Below are 21,341 nucleotides of genomic sequence, written 5' to 3' on the forward strand. Positions count from 1 at the left end.
ATACCCGCGGTAGGTATGCCTGTCGTAAGAGGCGACTAAAATACCAGATTTAAGGGGTGTGTAGCGCAACCCTTCAGGTTGCCAGCGCAATATATAGTTTCTCCAAACCCAATTGTCAACCTCACCTATCCGCGGCGAATCCTGTTTCACTAACAGACGAGGCTCTGGCGACCCCAAGCTCCTCATGGAACTTGGGGGTTGGGAGGGAGGGGATGGCCTGAAGGTTTAATGTGGCCACATAAATCGTTTCAGAGATGGTCGGGCTAGCACCTTAATGGTGCTGTGGTACAGGAGCGTACCGGATCTGTATCCGGCAAAGGATTATCACATCGATAACACTCCCCAAAGCCTTCGGGGAGCAACCTTATCGCTACAACAACAACAACAACCCCCAACGCCAGCATTTTATCGACTTCGTCGTAGACAATTTTCTGCATTGCCGGCGACAGCGGATAATGGCGGTCTTTGAAAGGCACTGCGTTATCTATCAATATGATCGAATGCTTTTCTAGTTGTGTACGTCCGAGACCGTGTTGCTCAAATGTTCTAAATCCCTTTACCACATGTTCCAAGCGTTGTCGTTGTTCCATCGACAGGCTATGCGGTAAACGTCGCTCTCTTCTATCATTTTCGTTACCTATTTCGCCCTCTACCTGGGCCAGGTCGATCTCGCTCACCGATATCACCTCGGGTGCTAACTGGAAGAGGCGCCAGAAATCCACCTGAGATATACCTTCTGTTCCAGATATGGACATAAACAAAAGTAATCTTTTGCTCGGAATTTCTAAATTTTACGGGTAATGTGACTTTACCCAAGACGTTATGTGGGTGACCACTGGCGGTTCACACTGTCGATACAAAACGCTCAACCACGATCATATTTTCCTCTACAAATTCACGACATCCTCGTCCGAGAATGCTGACCGAAGCACCTGTTTCTAATAACCCGCGTGTTTGTACACCGTTTATTTGAACTTCGGCGAACACTCGAGCATCCGTACGAGAGGCGCTTTTAACTGCGTACTACTTCCTTCCTCAATTTCTTTCGTTTCTTAAACCTATCCCGTGCTTTCTGTGCTTTTCGCGATACGGCCCTACGTCCCATGAGAGCGCTTTCCGCAAAAATGCGCTGGGGCGATTCGAGATATTTTCTTAGGCGTTCGTTATAAGACGGATTTGGTTCTCTAATGGCGTTCTTAGTTTTGTTCGTTACGATAGAGCGCGATCCCCCCGATGTTACCGCGTTCCGCCGTACGTTTCCCGATGGGTTGCACGCTGGATATTTCGGAGTTATCACGTCCGCCTTTCCACACTTCAAACAAAAGATCTTGCGCTGCAGTGCCATGCAGTCCGTAAAGAAATGACCTTCAAGTCCACAGTTCCAACAGAGTGATGGCTTCCTTTGCGATCCGCGCTGGTGTATTTCCTACATAGTGACTTGACCCTCATCACTTGGAGGCACCACTTCCTGATCTTCGAAACCAGTCACTTCGTTGACGTGGTGAACTCTAGCAGTGAACTCATAGTTCGTCATTCGCTCTCGTCGTGGAAACGTCCGCTCGACTTCTTTGCAGTCCAGGCTGAGCTGCTCAAGAGAATGACACTGGATTGGGTACACGATCTTTGCCAGCGCCTCACGTAAGTTTCCTTTAACCAGGCGGATTATTTCATATTCTGCTAATGGGTTTCTCAAGCGAGCGCGCAACGTGCCGACCACATGGAAATATTCGTCGATGGTCCCTCCTGGTCGTTGCTTCCTATCAGTCTGCTTCCTATTGGCGGCGAGGCGCAAATTCTAAGGTCGGCCAGTCCACATTCCCGTTTGTTCGGATATATAACCAATACCATTCACGTGCCTCCCCACTCAGTAGTCGATGGAAGTCGCGAAGGATACCCGACCAAGGACATTGGTACTGCCCCTTCAAGTATTCTAAACGAAATAAAAAATCTTCTACCGGCATGGAGTCACGATTTCCCTGGAAATTGATTCCCCATTTTTCGATGTTTGGACCAATCTGTGGCCTATCATATGACGGATATGCTTCTACATTCACAACAGGCGGTCTATTACTATGCATATTGGGATTGTGACGGGAAGTAGGGTGCTCATTGTATGTTACTCCGTAAGCCGTAGCACGTTATGCGGGAGTTTGGCTATTTCCGCCTGCATTAGTGTTGCCCTCACCTGTCACATTCCTACTCTGTGGTAACCTTTGTTCAACTGAATCTGTACTAGAATCGTGTTTACGTTTTTTATTTTTCCCATTCTGCGGCCACCGTGGTGTGATGGTAGCGTGCTCCGCCTTCCACACCGTATGCCCTGGGTTCGCACCACGGGCAAAGCAACATCAAAATTTTAGAAATAAGGTTTTTCAATTAGAGGAAAATTCTTCTAAGCGGGGTCGCCCCTCGGCAGTGTTTGGCAAGCGCTCCGGGTGTATTTCTGCCATGAAAAGCTCTCAGTGAAAACTCATCTGCCTTGCAGATGCCGTTCGGAGTCGGCATAAAACATGTAGGTCCCGTCCGGCCAATTTGTAGGGAAAATCAAGAGAAGCACGATGCAAATTGGAAGAGAAGCTCGGCCTTAGATCTCTTCGGAGGTTATCGCGCCTTACATTTATTTTTTATTTTTATTCTGCGGCCTATACTCACGTCCTACAGCTCCTTGTTCCCTACCTGTGCTATGGGACATAGCGGCTATATCTTTTAAGCTCTCCCGCATTTCAGCTAGCAAAATTTGCTGCGTTTCCGCTACCATCTGTCTTAAAATCGGTACTACTTCTCCTCTTATGTCCCACGAGCTATTTTGACGGATACCTCACCTGATATCGTGTGTTATAATACACTGCAGGCGTTTGATTCATAAAAAAAAATTATATGTGGTTGCACGAGAACAAAATTTCGATAATTTCAGGCAAAAACTGAATAATTAATTTCCCTCTAATTTCACGAACAAAAAGAAGATAAGTTCTTTGTATACAAAATTGTATGTTGCGGGTTGGTTAAGATGGCTTGGGTTTCGGCATCTCAACTCCCAGGATTGGAGTTACACCTACCGTTCCTGCGAGTATAGCTCAAGCGAACTCTATTAAAAAAAAAGTATTTTTGGTCGGGGTTTTCAACCCAAGATACACATTGAGATAGGGCGCATATAACATAGTCGTTCTTAGTCTGCATTCGCTTGAACTTACCGTTAGGGTGACTACCTTGGACCGCTCCTTTTTACCGTACCATACTTACGCGATCCCCTTGGTGTCATTCCAATCCTGAATTTTCACCTATGCTTCCTTCCCTTCCCCTCAAGAAATATTCAATTTATATCAACATTACGTTCACGTTCAAAACAAAGATAGACAGATTTATTAATAACAATATCTCGATTCAATAATCTACTATACATTCATAGTCTTTTTCCCTTTTGGCTGCTCTTGGAGCTCCCTCACCAAAGAAGAAGAGACCCTGCGCCCTTCGGTTGGCGATCTGCCTCGCAAAACAAAACTTCTAGGCTACCTGAATCCTATCTGAAAGAGCTATTTAAGCTTGGGTCAGGGAACCTACGCTCGGTGTTTCTCGCCGATTGTGTCAAATAACGGGCTAGTTGGTTTGGAGGGAGAGGCCCATGAGCTTACAAGGAGTCATATATTAAAATACAAATACATTAAAATTCTTTTTCTTCTTGGTATCTCGAAATCTCTACGTGATCTCTTAACTGATCCAGGCTCGATTGGTATGATGCACTTTTGCACAACGGATATTCGCGTGGCGAGCTGTTGCACTAAATGATATTCGCGCAGGCTTAAATTTTGCTTTATAATTTACTGAATTAAGTTTGCGCCGCGTATAATTTACTTTTGCGGAGTTACGGATATTTATCTCAAATTTCTTTTTTTCCGCGCCTGCTACAATTTCTTTTGACGGACTTTATCTCCTTTTTATACGGAGCACATCCGTGTGCTTTATTGGTCAACCAGTCAGTCTTTATTTTTTCGCCGTTAGCGCTTTTTTACTATCTCTCTCTCCGAATCACTCCCATTCTCTCTCAATTTCGCGCAGTGCGCATGATTCAACTTCATTTTTGGCGCGAAACATATTTCCTTTTCTTTCACTCATTCACGCAGTGCGGCTCATCGTAGGCTTTTCAGTATATTTATCCCCCTTTTTCCACACTCCAACTCTCCACTTTATTTTTTGTCTGGCAAACCCTTCCCACAACTACTCTTTTATGTCATTTGCTTTATTCTGACATTTCTTTATCGTTACCAAATCGCTGCCAGATGTAAGTGTATTTATTTGTTTATATTGTAAAATATTCGAAACTAATTGTTTTATTTTCTTTTCAGGTGCTGGAGCGGGACAAGGATCGTGCGTGGGTGGTCAACGTGGAGAACCCCCAAGTTTTAGCATAGTTTGGAAATCGCTGTTAGAGGCGCTAAACCCACATTGCCATTGAAAACATGACACGTCAATGTCATAACTTGGATCTTTATGTTTTAAGAGGTTAAAGTCTTACGTATCCACAACTCATAGCATCATCAGCAACATCCTTTGCGAGCTGCTTTAAAGTTAATATGTGTATCAGCGCTCTCCACAAATTACTTGACACTTATTTTTCTGTTTTTGACCCTCCCCATAAATTTTGTTCCATAATGGGTGTGTGTGATTCTGAATTTTATAACAAAAGCTGTGTGTTTTTTTACATCTATAGACGTTTACGCTTAAACTTTATTTGGACTGCTAAGCGCCAAACTTTAAATACACCTCTGAAATTGCTGCGCATAAAATTAGTACTACTAAATCTCAATACGCATTATACTTAGATTCAGCTGAAATATGTGTCTATGGTTCACCTCTACACTAATTCTTTGTATCACCTCTTAAAATGGTGCATGTCAATTAACCACCCCCGCTAGATGGCTCTCCTAAGCATGATCTAAGGGAGGATAAGCGTTTTTTTATGCTATAGTAGCCGTGCTATTTATGCTATAGTAGCCGTGTTTTTTTTTTTACACGCGTATACGTTTCGTTTGCGCGTGAAAAAAAACGCCTATCCTCGCTTAGATAATGCTTAGGAGACCCATCTAGCGGCTGTGGTTAAACAACTAGCTACAGCAACAGGGTGCTGCTGTATTTCCGTCCGGCCAATTTGTAGGGAAAATTAAGAGCACGACGCAAATTGGAAGAGAAGCTCGGCCTTAGATCTCTTCCGAGGTTATCGCGCCTTACATTTATTTTTTTTTTTTATTTATAAGATATACGATTTGCACAACCCAAGCGGCTATCATTGCTTCACGGTATTTAATATGTTGCTCTCACTATCTACTACAGTTTTTTGTTTTTGATATATATATATATTAAACCCCCCCTTGCTGCAGGATCATTTGATTTTTTAGGTCGATACAATTCAAATATTTGATGTTTTTATGTCTATGTTAATAAATTGCTTTATAATTCTGCTACGTATTTACTTTGTTGGTGATATTATATTTTTAATACTCAAGCATATGTATGTACGAAGTACATATTATTATTTATTTAACTGAACAATTTTTTTTGAACCTCCCCCAAGGCAATTTTCTGGCTACGCCCCTGGATCTTGTAAAAATTTGTAAGTATTAGAACCAACAACAACGGCGTTATACATATATAAAACTTATAAAGGCCGCATCGGCCTCTAAAAATTAAGTGATTTTCCTCTTCTGTAAAATTTTAAATTGGTTGATTAGGGTTTTTTTGAGTTAAGCTAACAATATGATCCTTCATGTCATTGATATGAGATTGCAACTATCCTAGCTGTATGCCCATATCGAATAGTTTATTTATAAAAATAATTCTATCCATTGTCTCAAATGCGCTTTAAGACAGACACCGCAATGATGATGATCATCATTTTACTTAAGCTCTGTTAAAAATGCAACAACCATAGAACGTATAACCAGAATGCGAGGACTTTCGGCAATTCTTTACTTTAAGGTACAATTGCTAAAACTCGTCCAAAAATATCGAGAGGTGCCAAAAGACGCGCTTTGGACCCAGGATCTCGAATCCGAAAGCAGAAATTGGAAATTGATGTTGTTTTTATTTTGGAAATTTTATTTCTTTTCGGGTATATCTGCAAACAAAATCGAAAATTTTCATGTGGTTCTTGTAGTTTTGATGATTTTGTTATACCCACCATAAAAACTGTGGTTAAAAGTGTTTTGCGCGGATATAGTTTTGCTCTCCAAACCGGTGTTGGACCCACCCAGGATAATCTTTTATAAGCGCCAATGCAGAAAGGTGTATTTGTATTTATTAGGCAATTCATCCTAGCACAACAATTTGGCAAAAATTATTTTATAGTGCTAGTCGGTAAAAGGCCTAAAATAGGAACAATTTAAACTTGAAACTTAAAGCTAATGACTATGACTAAGAAAAGGTTACATTAAATAATATATTTAATAAATAATAAATAAATAAACAAACGAATGATAGAGTACATTTACTTAGTCAGAAATCAGTATTTTAATTGTCTAAGTTATTATAGAAACTTGTTAATTCTTTATTGAAGAGCAGAGCATTGCTTATAAGCCTAAGTCTAGAAGGGAGCGAGTTCCAAAGACGTATGGAAGTAATGAAGAACTGGCGATCAGATATTAGCATACGGTGTCCGAAGTGAGTAAGGAGAACAGATCTAGACGACTGGAGAAAATTCGCTTCCCAAGGCAGTCGGTTCTATGTACCGGAGCGAATCGGGATTTTTCCCGACCAAGGACTGTCATTTCAGTGTGACCCCATTTAATTTGTTTCGTCCCTCCCACAAAATGTCATCCTCCCAGCAGCTCCTTGCAGCAGGACTGCTCCATATTCTCTTACTCCGGGAAGGCATCGAATCCAATCCGGGTCCGTCTCCTGACCCCGGTCCTGAGAAATGTTTTTGCTGCATCTGCCGGAAAAGAATCTTTTTAGGACGGTCATACTCTGTTCAGTGTGTCTCGTGCAAGGGATGGTTGCATCGGACAGGTTGTTCTGGGCTTGATCCCAAAACCCGACGTCCACGTAACTTTTATAAATCTTTTATGGCTCCTTGCTGTTCACGCCCAAGGGCGTCCCGTAGTCTACGCCTTAGCGCCCCCACTACCTTCCAGCAGCCCCGCTGCTCAGCAAGCCACAACAAGTACCCGCTGCTGCTCGCGCCCCACGGCGCCAACAACTCAACAGCTGATACCACTCATAACTACTACCTTCGTAGTAGAGTTGGTAGCAATGCTGAGCATCAGCCCCTGCCCCCGTCTTCTCCCCCCCCCCCCCTCTTTTCCGGCAGCATTCGTGCAGGTCAGGGAAACAGACTCTTAGTCCCTACCTCCGTTTGCACCGTCTGCCAGCACAGAATATATAGGTTTGTGACATCCGCCCAATGCAGCTCCTGCCTTGGGTGGTGCCACTTTCCTAGATGTTCTGGTCTCCGCGACGGCAACCGCCCCGACGGGTTTCATCGCGCCATGTTGCCAGGTAGCAAACCCAAATCATCCGGGTACCCCAATGCTTTCCCAAGGACGCCCAGTCCCAGGGCCACAACAGCAATTGCGTCCTGGCCTTCCACAACCCAGGCGTAGTCACCCGTCACTTACCCCCAGAGCGGCGACGTCTCCTCCTATGCACTTCAGAATCCTGCAGTTAAACTGTAATGGACTAACTGGGAAGATTACGGAGATAGTCGATTTCATGAAGCGGCACAACATCCGCATTGCTGCGATTCAAGAGACTAAACTCACAGTAAGATCTGTATTGCAGACCTGCTCTGGGTATAACGTCCACAGGAAAGACCGCGAGAGCGGAAATGGAGGCGGTCTCGCGTTTATCATACACCACTCTGTGCAATATTATATATTTGATCCTGGCATCGACCGCAGGGACAATGTCTTAGAACGTCAAGGCCTATCTGTCCGGTCAGGCGATGCAAACCTAGAAATCATCAACATCTACATACCTCCTGCCACCTGTTGCCCCAGTGGATACCGCCCTAATATCAGGGCCCTACTCACTGGCAACAATCGCATTATCTTAGGTGATTTCAATGCCCATCATGATCTATGGCGTTCAAACTTGCGGGCGGACAGTAGGGGTGAGATGTTGGCGGATCAAATAGAAGAAACGACGTTCTGCACAATAAACGGAGACGCCCCCACACGTATGGTAGGAAGCTGTCACAGCTCGCCAGATATCTCAATCGTGAGCGCAGAACTCGTAAACTGCGTCAACTGGCAGCCGATGGTAACATTGGCATCCGACCACCTGCCCATACTTATTTCGCTTGAGCGTACCGCCGACTTCATCGTCACTGAAAAACGCACTTTCATAAACTTCAAAAAAGGAAAGTGGGAAGAATATAAATCCTTTACAGACAGCCGCTTTGCTGCCCTCCCTATCCCGACTGATGCCCGCCAAGGGGAGCGTGCCTTCCGTAAGGTCATTAAATCCGCCTCGGCACATTTCATTCCCGCCGGGAGAATTACCGAAATCCGGCCCCACTTCCCAGCGGAGGCCGCACACTTAGCAAGAGAACGTGACCTTATAAGACAGCTTGATCCAGGCGACCCCCAAATAAGGGATATAAACCAACGCATCAGATTGCTTGTGGATGAACACAAGCGGGCGAATTGGGAGGAGCACCTAAGAGGTTGTAACCTCTCTACCGGTGTGGGTAAACTTTGGTCCACCGTAAAGTTCCTATCGAATCCGACTAAGCACAAAGACAAAGTTTCCATCGCCTTTGGCGACAAAGTGCTGTCGGACGCGAAAAAATTCGCGAGCGCTTTCTGCAGACAATATATAGGATGCATTCTGCGGTCGACAAAGATAGACGGAGAGCCAATAGACACGCACATAAACACAAATTCAGCGCGTCACCAATCACCATCACCGCTAAAGAGGTTGAGGACGCCATTGGTCGTGCTAAACCATCCAAAGCAGTGGGCCCAGACGGCATAGCCATGCTGATGCTTAAAAGGCTAGGGAAAGAGGGTTTCAAATATTTAGCGCATGTCTTCAATCTGTCTCTTTCCACCTTTGTCATACCTGAGAAATGGAAAATGGCCAAGGTGGTCCCGCTACTAAAGCCTGGGAAACCAGCTAACATAGGTGAATCGTATCGTCCGATATCTCTCCTATCGCCAGTGGCAAAGACGCTTGAAGCCATTTTGTTCCCTTAATTCCAAGCAAATTTGCAGCTAGCCCCTCATCAGCATGGTTTCAGAAAACTCCATAGCACCACCACCGCGATAAATGCCATTAGCACCCAGATAAATTGCGGTTTAAATCAATACCCCACCATAGAACAGTACTCGTAGCGCTAGACCTATCAAAAGCTTTCGATACGGTCAACCATGGCTCGTTACTGCAGGACCTGGAAGGGTCTACCCTTCCCCCATGTCTTAAAAGGTGGACCGCAAATTATCTGGGTGGTCGGCAGGCATCGGTGCAATTTAGAAACGAAACATCAAAACCAAGGGAATTAAACAAGGGGTGCCACAGGGTGGTGTCCTATCCCCACTTTTGTTTAATTTCTACATATCAAAGCTACCTTCACCACCGGAATGAGTCACAATCGTTTCCTACGCCGATGAATGCACAATAATGGCCACAGGCCCAGGCACAAAGATCGATGCGCTATGCAATAAAATAAACGGCTACCTCCCTGATCTCTCCAGTTTTTTCGCCTCGCGAAACCTGGCATTATCACCGACTAAATCTTCCGCGACCTTATTTACAACATGGACGCCCCAAATGTCGACCATTTTGAACATCCACGTCGATGGCACTACGCTACCGACTGTCCTACACCCCAAAATCTTGGGTGTGACGTTTGATCAGGATCTACATTTTGGTGAGCACGCAGCCGCAATTGTTCCGAGAATTCAGAGCCGTAACAAAATCCTCAAATCCCTCGCCGGCAGTACTTGGGGAAAAGATAAAGAAACGCTCATGACTACATACAAAGCAATTAGCCAGCCGATTACGTGCTATGCGTCACCCATATGGTCGCCAAGCCTAAAAATCACCCAGTGAAGAAACTACAGACCTGCCAAAATACTGCTGTCAGAATCGCCACGGGCTGTCTTCTTATATCCCCAGAACACCATCTGCATAATGAGGCGAGAATACTTCCCATCAGGGAGAGAAATGAGATGCTGACCAAACAGTTCCTGTTGAATACCCAGAAACTTGGGCATCCCAACAGACATCTGATTGATGAACCAGCACCGCCTAGGGGCTTAAGGAGTCATCTCCGTAAGCATTTTGAGGAAATACGGCACCTGAGAACCCAGCCGTATGAAGTGAAAAAACACAAGCAGGTCCTTGGTGAACTCCATAAACAGGCGTCGGACCTTTATGCCGGTAATTGCCCGGTGAATCCAGTGCTTAACGAAAATTATCCAAAACTTGCGGAAGAGGAACGCATACTCCCCAGGGAAACGCGTGTCACTCTTGCTCAACTTCGTTCTGGATACTGCAACAGGTTAAACTCTTACCTATCCAGAATCAACCCCGACATACAAAATGTATGCCCCGCTTGCAACGTGTCCCCACATGACACCAACCATCTCTTCAATTGTGATGTGGAACCAACGCCTCTAACACCCCTTTCCTTATGGTCCACCCCTGTTGAAACGTCAAGTTTCCTTGGACTCCCGTTAGAGGATATTGATGACAATTTGTGATCGGTCGCGGCTATTAGGTGGGGCGAGCATTGCTACAACAACAACAACAATAACTGGAGAAAATTTAGCCTACGATACAGATAGTCAGGTTGCTTCATATATATTAATTTATGTAGCGTAGTGAGCGTTTTAAGTTTAATAAGGTTATCGAAAGAAATGTTTAGCAACCTGTCAGCATGATGAGAGACGTGGTCAAGTCTTTTCAACCCGTAGACGTATTTAGCAATGTTGTTATAAACAACATTAAGTTTTCTATTGCATACATAGTCACAATTAGAGTAAATCTCATAACCATGAAGGAGCGTAGGTATTAAGTACGCTTTTGCTATTAGTAGACCAATATGTAACGGAGTAAAATATCGTATAAGCCAGAATGTACCAATCATCCCATACACTTTTCCCACTGTGCGGAAGATGTGGTCTTTCCATGTCAAGGTTTTGTTAAAAACTACTCCTAGATTTTTAGCCGTGTCAACGTATTCTATAATAGTGTTGTCTAAAATTAAATTTTCCATTCCACTTTTATCTAGTGACTTTCTATGAATGACTATACATTTCGACTTCTTAGGGTTAAGACATAAGCCGTTCATAGAAGCCCACGTACCAATTTGACACAAATCGTAATTTAAGTTATTAATACACGAACTGGATCACTAGGACAGCACATATACAATTGTACGCCGTCAGCATAAATGTGAATATTACAATACTTGAGAACACCAGGCCAATCGTTTATGTACAAAACCTTGTGGGACGCCTCCTGAAACACTGACGAAGTCAGACTTTCTGCTACCAACACTTACTGCCTGAGTTCGGTCGGCCCAATGCGATCTGATGAGGGTTGTTGCAGTTGGAGGAATTAAATCGGCTTTCCAGCTTCTTGCAGAGAACGGTGTGGTCGACCGAGTCAAACGCTTTTGAGTGGTCGAGAAGAGTTAGGAAAGCAGTAAAATGTTTGTCAACTTGTTCTCGAATATCCTCTATCACCGATAGGAGCGCCGTTTTACAGCTACGATTAGACCTGAATCCAGATTGGAAATCTGTCAAAAGTTTATTCTGCTCAAAAATACTATGGATCCCACCCCCGGTTTCGGAGCGATCCGGCGCCATTTTTCGGTTTTTTGGAAATAATTTATCACATAAATAAAATTCTTAATTTCCGCTTTCGGATTCGTGGTCCTGGGATGAAAACGCGTCTTTTGGTACCCCTATTGACTTTTTAAGTGAAATTTTAGCAGTTGTGCCCTAAAGTAAAGAATTACCGAACTTTCTTCCTTTACAACATGGCGCAGATCTCATGGTAACCCACTTTACAACAGAATAATTACCTTGAAATTCGTCTTCCTATAAATCCCTAGCTATTTGTCTTCGTTAGTTCGCTTCTTTTTCCTATAATAATTCTAGTTCATTGTCTGCGCGGTGATTATGTAGTTTTATTTGATATTTTTTAGGTAATAGTCTAGTTGAGGGGTCGACTGCTAATACGCTACCAAAAACATCGAGAGAGATGTTAAACGACGCGTCTTGACATCAGTATTAATAATCTGAAGGCGGAAAATAAAAATGTTAACGCGTTCAAAAGATATTAACGAAAAACCGAAAAAAGACCCGCGGGTACCTCCGAAACCGGGGGTCGGATCCATATTATTTTTGCGCAGAACACCTTTTTTGCGTTGGCGGCCTTCGGCCGCGCCAACTTCAACTGCAAATATCTCCGGACAAAGATAAAATTTTTCTTTTCCGCCATCGGATTATTGCTCTCGAGATTAATACGCGTCTTTTGACACCTCTCACGATATTTTTGGTAGCGTATTAGCAGTCGACCCCTCAACTAGACTATTACCATTTTTTAATTAATAGCGCCAAAAAAGTTTCCATATGATAATCACTTTTCTATTTTCTGGTATTTTTCCAGCGCACTGCACATTCCCAAAATATTCACTTTACTACATATTTAGTTTAATTTGCACATTAGAATTAGTTCACTTTTTTAATTTATTGCTACACAGCAAACAAGAAAGCACAACTAGACAACAGCTGCTCAATTAAATGAATGGGGAAATGTACCACAGTGCGATAAACAGCTGATTACTTTCAGTTGGTGTTGTTTTTTATGTAACTATTGCTGTTTTTTGCTTTGAATGCTTTTTTATACTCAGCGTGCTTTGCACACAGAGTATATTAACTTTGATTAGATAACGGTTGATTGTACAGGTATAAAGGAATCGAGTCTATATCTACTTCCATACATCAAAATCATCAGTATCGAAAAAATTTAATTGAGCCATGTCCGTCCGTCCGTCAGTTAACACGATAACTTGAGTAAATATTGAGATATCTTCACCAAATTTGGTACACGAGCTTAGCTGGACCCAGAATAGATTGGTGTTGAAAATGAGCGAAATCGGATGATAACCACGCCCACTTTTTTTAATATATATCACATTTTGAAAAACACAAAAAACCTAATTTTTTAGTAAATAATACACCTAAAATGTTGAAATTTGACATGTGGACTGATATTGAGACTTGATAAAAATTTGAGAAAAAAATTTAAATAGGCGTGGCACCGCCCACTTGTGATAAAATCAATTTTACAAATGGTATTAATCATAAAAAGAAAACTGTTAATATCGTAACAAAATTCGGCAGAGGTTGCCTTTACTATAAGGAATGCTTTGAAGAAAAATTAACGAAATCGGTTAAGGACCACGCCCACTTTTATATAAAAGATTTTTAAAAGGGTCGTGGACGAATAAAATAAGCTATATCTTTGCAAAAATGAGCTTTGTATCAATTTTATTTCATTTCCCAAGTGGATTTATAGCAGGCATGCTTAACCAACGAAACGATATCATTTCGTTACGATAATCAACGTTAATAAACGAAACGAAGTCATTTCGTTTCGTTTATTAACGTTAAGATCGTCAAATTAACGTTATTTTGACGTTCTTAACGTTAATAAACGAAACGAAATGACTTCGTTTCGTTTATTAACGTTGATTATCGTAACGAAATGATATCGTTTCGTTGGTTAAGCATGCCTGATTTATAGGTACCAATAAATAGGAAAAACTTCAAATTTTAAAGAATGGGCGTGGCACCGCCCCTTTTATGACTAAGCAATTTTCTGTTTCGGGAGCCATAACTCGAAGAAAAATTAACAGATCGTAATAAAATTGGGTAAAAAAATTTTCCCTATAGCAGAAAATATTTCTAAAAAAAATGGACGAGATCGGTTAAAGACCACGCCCTCTTTTATATAAAAGATTTTTAAAAGGTTCGTGGACGAATCAAATAAGCTATATGTTAGCGAAAGAGCTTTGTATCAATAGAATTTTACCTCTAAATTGAATTATAAGATCAAATTGGAAAACACTAAAATTTTTGAAAATTGGTGTGGCATCGCCTCTTTTATGACTAAGCAATTTTCTATATTTCGAGAGCCATAACTCGAAGAAAAACTAACATATTGTAATGCAACTGTATATACATATATTCCTTATATCAGAAAATATTTCTAGTAAAAATGGACGCGATCGGTTAAAGACCACGGCAACTTAGATATAAAACAAGTTTAAAAGGGTCGTATACTACAATAATAAGCTATAACTTAGCAAAAAATAGTTTTGAATCAATGATATTTCACTTATCAAGTTTTATTGTAAGAGGAAATGGGGAGATATTTCTTTTAAACGGGCGGTGCCACGTGTTATGTAGAAAAGTAATTTATCTGAAATGTACAATTAAAGCTCACGCTGAGTATATAATGACCGGTTACACTCAAACTTAGACACCTTTACTTGTTTTATTGGGTGTTTTGTTTATTTTTCTTTGTTTCTATTTTTACATATAACAGCTAGCTAAATGTTCAGATACAAAGTGCAAGAAGTATTACCTCCATGGACTTGAATACATCTGTGACAATAAAGACAAACAGCCAAAGTCGAATTAGGATAAATTGAGTTACTAACAGCAATGTTTTGGTGCTCAAAATCCTATCAGATAAAGATTTTTTAGCGCTTTTTACAATTTACAAAAATAGAATAACTTCTTTTTATCATGTTTTCCCTTTTTTTATAATTTTGGAATAAAGTTTCGAGAAACTGTTAATATGTACTCTGAGATTTTGTAAAAAAAAAAATACAGCATCACGAATGATTTCGACAGATCGGGTAGAGTTCCATCGTGTGCAAGGACCACTATATTGTGCATTAATGAATGATAGTAATATATTCACATAGGACTTTATATATTCTTTTTTTCTAAATCAGCATGTGGGACTGCTTTATTAGCTAAGCTTCTTTATACATATGTACATATATCACAAGCATTGTGAACTTAAAGTGGCGCCTGCTTAAATACCTCAACCGCCCATAAGCGTTTGGAGCTTAGATTTAATACTTTTCTGTACGCTAAGTAAATACTTCATCTTAACTAGCACATTTTTTGCTTCTTCTAGTGCTTTCAATTCAAATTTCTTATTTAATTCAATTGTGCTTGCGTTTAACTCTTGCACTACGGCGTCATTCAATAGTTCCAAATCTTTACTCGTGTTCGCTTCTTCGACTTGTTCATTGCGTTCCATCATATCCATAAGAAATGCTTTATCTAAAGCACTATTATCCTGTGGCATTTGTTGACCTTGAAGTTTCAATATATACTGACCACGTTCTATTGGAGCAGACAGAGTTTTGTAAGCTTTGTTTATAAGTGCACTCCAATCTGCTGAATTTTTTTGTTCACGTGTAGTTCTAAAAAAAATAAGAGATTTAGGTTATGTGGATATATATTGAGTTACAAACCTTACTTATTACTAAACTTATCGGGATGCACTAGCGTCTGTAGTTGCCGAAAGCGCCGTGTTAACTCCTGTTGCTCCAATGAAAAACTGCTTGGAAGATTAAACAATTCAAAATAGTTCTGAAATTGAAATATAAAATGTGCATTTTTCACAAACTTAACTGGAAAAAGAATTGCAAAGATTTTAACTTACGACTTCCTCATTAACATCCTGCAAGTAACCACATGATGTGCATATCAGATGATTTTTCCGGCCATTTCGGGTACAGTTCCAACAAGCACTTTCAGCTGTCGTTGTTTCGCTTGGTGGTGCATATTTGCGTATTTGTTGTGCTACTACTTGCCGTAATGTGCCAGCATCAGCTTTCGTTTTGATTGCGGATGTGATCTTAACGTGTTTTATTTCACCGGTTACATTTGGTAAAAGGCAAAAGTTGGCCAAACTTGGTAGTCGAGCACAATCGTCACTATTGCTCAACTGCAAACGAATGGTGTGCAAACTTCCTGCAAAACGTCGCATTTTTACGCAATAACTATCAACCAGGAAAATTATTTATTTCGATATGACTATACTGATAAAATTCTCTTATCTAATTTTTGCCTTTTGTTTTGGAAAATAAGCTTGAAAATAATCAAAACAAACGCCAATTATTTGACAGTTGCCGCCAAACTTGCTAGATGTGTGCGTTCATAGATGGGCACTATACCAGTTACTGGCACTATAACGAATAACTGGCCGTATAACAACTTTACGCATGTAGAATGTTTCGTGTTAATAGTTGTTTATATGCTATTCATTTGAAAAAATACAAAAACGTTTAAACAAATATATCGGCACTCTGATGTTTGGGAATGTACCTAGCCTTTTGTAGCAATATGGGAGTATTACATATATGGTTTCATATAAAGCTGGAGACATTGGTGCTTTATCGGTAACCGTATCGGTAACCTTATAACAGCTGATTCGACCAACCTTATGAGAATCAATGCAATCGATTATTGGTGCCGCTAAGGTCGTAACCGTATCGTAGCCAACCAATTGGGTTTTGGTTTACCGTCGTAACGATAAACAGCTGATAACGTTAGGGATACGGATACAGCGATACGAATACGGCACCAATGACCCCGGCTTAATATGGATAGTGCACTTAACGCTGCTCTGATTTTGAGTTTGGGTGAATTTTTATACTCAGCTGAGCAGAGCTCACAGAGTATATTAACTTTGTTCGCATAACGGTAATCCGTAACGGCATAAACTAAAGCTGGAGACATTGGTGCTTTATCGGTAACCGTATCGGTAACCTTTTAACAGCTGATTCGACCAACCTTATGAGAATCAATGCAATCGATTATTAGTGCCGCTAAGGTCGTAACCGAATCGTAGCCAACCAATTGGGTTTTGGTTTACCGTCGTAACGATAAACAGCTGATTACGTTAGGGATACGGATACAGCGATACGACATACGGCACCAATGACTCCGGCTTAATCGAGATAGATATAGACTTCTATATATCAAAATGATCTGGGCGAAAAAAGAAATTCATTTAGACACGTCCGTCCGTAAACACGATAACTTAAGTAAATTTTGAGGTATCTTGATGAAATTTGGTGTGTTGGTTCCTGGGCGCTCATCTCATCTATTTAAAATTAATGAAATCGGACCACTTTTTCGATATCGAAAATTTCAAAAAACCGAAAAAGGCGATAATTTATTACCAAGGATGGATAAATCGACGAAGCTTGGTAGGTGCGTTGACCTTATGACGCAAAATAGAAAATTAGTAAAATTTTCGACAATGGGCGTGGTACCGCCCACTTTTAAAAGAATGTAATTTAAAAGTTTTGCAAGCTGTAATTTCGCAATCGTTTAAGATATCATGATGAAAATTGGCAGGCATGTTACTCCTATTACTATATGTATGCTAAAAAAAATTAGCAAAATCTGATGACGAACACGCCCACTTTTAAAACAATTTTTTTGTAAGTCAAATTTTAACAAAACATTTAATATCTTTACAGTATATAAGTAAATTATGTGAACATTCAACTCCGGTAATGATATGGTGCAACAAAATACAAAAATCAAAGTAAATTTCAAAATGGGCGTGGCTCCGCCCTTTTTCATTTAATTCGTCTAGAATACTTTTAAGGCCATAATGCGAACAAAAATTTACCAATCCTTGTGAAATTGGGTAGGTGTATAGATTCTATCACGATAACTGTTTTCTGTGAAAATGGGCGAAATCGGTTGAAGCCACGCCCAGTTTTTATACACAGTCGACCGTCTGTCCTTTCGCTCGGCCGTTAACATGATAACTTGAGCAAAAATCGATATATCTTTACTAAACTTAGTTCACGTACTTACCAGAACACACTTTATCTTGGTATAAAAAATAGCCAAAATCCGACTATTACACCACCCACTTTTTTGAAATCGAAAATTACGAAAAATGAAAAAAATGCCATAATTCTGTACCAAATATGAAAAAAGAGATGAAACATGGTAATTGGATTAGTTTATTTACGCAAAATATAACTTTTAGAAAATACTTGGTAAAATGGGTGTGACACCTACCATATTAAGTAGAAGAAAATGAAAAAGTCCTGCAGGACGAAATCAAAAGCCCTTGGAATCTTGGCAGGAATACTGTTCGTGGTATGACATATATAAATAAATTAGCGGTACCCCACAGATGATGTTCTGGGTTACCCTGATCCATATTTTGGTCGATATCTCAAAAACGGCTTCACATATACAACTAAGGGCCACTCCCTTTTAAAACCCTCATTAATACCTTTAATTTGAAACCCATATCGTACAAACACATTCTAGAGTCACCCCTGGTCCATCCTTATTGCGATATCTCAAAAAGGCGTCCACCTATAGAACTAAAGCCCACGCCCTTTTAAAATACTCATTAACACCTTTCATTTGGTACCCATATCGTACAACACAAATTTCAGAGTCACAACTGGACCACCTTTATAGCGATATCTCGAAAAGGCGCCACCCATAGAACTAAAGCCCACTCCTTTTTAAAATACTCATTAACACCTTTCATTTGATACCCATATCGTACAACATACATTCTAGAGTCACCCCTGGTCCACCTTTATGGCGATATCCCGAAATGACGTCCACCTATAGAACTATGGCGTACTCCCTTTTAAAATACTCTTTAATACCTTCCATTTGAAACCCATGTCATACAAGTATATTCCAGGGTTACCTTAGGTTCATTTTGCTAAATGGTGATTTTCCCTGATTTTGTCTCCAAAGCTCTCAGCTGAGTATGTAATGGTCGGTTACACCCGAACTTAGCCTTCCTTACTTGTTGTTTTTTATGACGCGAGAATATACAATGTAAAAGTGGATTTGCATAAAATACAGCATTGCGCTGGCAAGCCTGACACATGAGATCAACCTTTAAGAGCCGGTAGACTTGTTTTGATACCCGGGATCGGTAATATGAAGGCTGAAGTTGAAAGTTTAAGCTCTGCAAGAGATATTTTTAAAATAATATATGAATTTTCACGTGCTGGCTGTAATAGTGATCAGTTAGTTGCCCATACAAACAAGCATTAAGGGCAAGAACATGGTTATATTTTTAGATAATGGCCCGATATTTCTTGTAAATTCATATTGATAGAGGCACAGTTGCCCCCCACAACTTACATATCTTCTATGCAAGATGCACGCGAGGCGTAGTTTCATAGACGCGTACAAGATATGACATGTAGCTATGATTTCTCTACGCCTCAAGATCTTCACACGAAGCTACTTTCGATCGTCGCTACAAAAAGAAAGCAATTATTAAAAAAAAAATAAGAAATTAAATGTCTTCAGGTATATCCGTTCCCCGAAACCAAACGAAAATAGGTATTAAAAGATGCTTGCATCCCCTTACTTACTTACTTAATTGGCGCTTAACCGTCTAAACGATTATGGCTGTCCAACAAATCGCTCCGCCAACTGGCGCCAATTGGTCACACCAAGGGAGTTTAAATAATTTTCCTCCTTGTCATTCCAATGGAGTGGGGGCCGCCCTCTACCTCTGCTTCCATAGGCGGGTTCCGATAGAAACGCTTTCTGGCCGGAGCATCATCTCTAATTCGCATAACATTGCCTAGGCAGCGCAGCCGCTGCGTTTTAATTCGCTGGACTATGTGGGTGTCTGCGTATAGCTCATACAGCTCATCATTAAATCTTCTTCGGTACTCGGCCTCGCCAACGCGTAGAGGTCCATAGATCTTTCGAAGAACTTTTCTCTCGAACACTCCCAAAGCCGCTTCATCTGCAGTTGTCATGGTCCATGCTTCTGCCCCATATAGCAGGACGGGTACGATAAGTGAGTAGAGTATTGTTTTCGTTCGCCGATTTCAATTGCCTACCTAGTCCAAAGTAGCATTTATTGGCAAGATTGATTCTTCGCTAGATTTTAGTACTGATGTTGTTGCTAGTGTTGATTCTGGTTCCCAAATAAACGAAGTCTTTTACTATTTAGAAATAATGGCTGCCAACATTAGCGTGGTTGCCAAGGCGCATATGCGCTGGTTATTTGCTCGATGACAGCAGGTACTTCGTTTTGTCCTCATTCACCATCAAACCCATCTTTACCGCTTCTTTTTTCAGTTTGGAGTAAGCAGAACTAACAGCGCGGGTGTTTAGGCCGATGATATCAATTTCATCAGCATATGCCAGTAATTGCACGTTTTATAGAATATCGTTCCAGTGCGGTTAAATTCTACAGCTAGTATATTTTTCTCCAGCATCAAATTAAAGAAATCGCATGATAGGGTGACCCCCTGTCTGAAACCTCGTTCAGTTTCGAACGGCTCGGAGAGGTCCTTCCCAATGCTGACTGAGCTGATGGTGTTACTCAACGTCATTTTGCACAGCCGTATAAGTTTTGCGGGGAAACCAAATTCAGACATAGCGGCATATAGGCAGCTCCTTTTCGTGCTGTCGAAGGCGGCTTTAAAATCAACGAAGAGGTGATGTGTGTCGATTCTCTTTTCACGAGTTTTTTTTCCAAGATTTGGCGCATTGTGAAAATCTGGTCGATGGTAGATTTACCAGGTCTGAAGCCAGACTGATAAGGTCCAATCAGCCGGTTCATTGAAAGGACCTTATATGCGATATTAAGAAGGCTGATTCCACGATAGTTGGTGCATTTTTCAGTATACCCCTTCTTGTGGACTGGGCAAAGAACACTTAGATTCCAATCGTCGGGCATGCACTCGTCCTCCCATATTTTGGGAAGAAGCTTCTGCATGCGCCTTACCAACTTCTCACCGCCGTACTTGAATAGCGCCGCAGGAAATAAATCAGCGCCCACGGCCTTGTTGTTTTTCAATCTTGTTATTGCTATTCCAACTTCGTCATAATCGGGCGGGTGGACATATATTCCATCATCATCGATTGCGGGATCGGTTTCGTCATCTCTGCTCGGGGAATCGCTTCCTCCATTTAGGAGAGCAGATGAGTGTTCCCTCCGTAATCTTTGCATCCCCTGCCATTGTAAATTATGAAAGGCAACTTTACACCACCGCGGACTAGAGAAAAAGTGATTTCTAGTTTCCAACACTTTTTAGCCTTTTAATCGCTTCAACAATGTCTAGCCAAGCTTTTATGGTGTTGAATACTCTTTTTCCCTTTGGTAATATAGCTTTTACGCACTTTTATTAACTAAAATAACATTTTCTAACTAATTACACAAATTTGCATACAAAAAAATGTAAACAAACATCTTGTTCATCCTGTTTTTCGAAAAAAGAGAAGAACAAGATGTTTGTTTACATTTTTTTGTATGCAAATTTGTGTAATTTGTTAAAAAAT

The 21,341-nt window shown here is 41.0% G+C and overlaps 3 protein-coding genes across 4 annotated transcripts in view; all 3 read right to left on the reverse strand.

Annotated features, from left to right (window-relative positions):
• Positions 1-12,137, reverse strand: part of LOC137252358 (gamma-glutamyl hydrolase A-like) — a 56,987-nt gene extending 44,850 nt beyond the window's left edge. Inside the window, exon 1 of the mRNA XM_067787922.1 lies at positions 12,026-12,137. The gene's annotated coding sequence lies outside the window, so the exon portion shown is untranslated. The remainder of the gene's footprint in view (positions 1-12,025) is intronic.
• The window catches only part of LOC137252357 (uncharacterized), a 162,492-nt gene extending 149,817 nt beyond the window's left edge, over positions 1-12,675 (reverse strand). For both annotated transcript variants that reach the window (XM_067787919.1, XM_067787912.1), the window contains exon 1: positions 12,541-12,675. In XM_067787919.1, coding sequence (XP_067644020.1) covers positions 12,541-12,575 — 35 coding nt within the window. In that variant the 5' untranslated portion in view covers positions 12,576-12,675. The remainder of the gene's footprint in view (positions 1-12,540) is intronic.
• A 2,277-nt stretch (positions 12,676-14,952) lies between these two features.
• Hsc20 (iron-sulfur cluster co-chaperone protein HscB-like protein, mitochondrial) lies at positions 14,953-16,126 on the reverse strand. The gene is made up of 3 exons (XM_067787937.1): positions 15,694-16,126; positions 15,508-15,620; positions 14,953-15,451 (listed from the first exon to the last, which is right to left on the reverse strand). Exons 1-3 carry the CDS (start codon positions 16,018-16,020, stop codon positions 15,064-15,066), a joined length of 828 nt encoding a protein of 275 aa, XP_067644038.1. The 5' UTR covers positions 16,021-16,126; the 3' UTR covers positions 14,953-15,063.
• Between the last annotated feature and the right edge of the window lie 5,215 nt (positions 16,127-21,341).

The sequence above is a fragment of the Eurosta solidaginis genome, chromosome 5, assembly GCF_040869045.1.
Source record: "Eurosta solidaginis isolate ZX-2024a chromosome 5, ASM4086904v1, whole genome shotgun sequence".
In the NCBI taxonomy this organism is placed as follows: domain Eukaryota; kingdom Metazoa; phylum Arthropoda; class Insecta; order Diptera; family Tephritidae; genus Eurosta; species Eurosta solidaginis.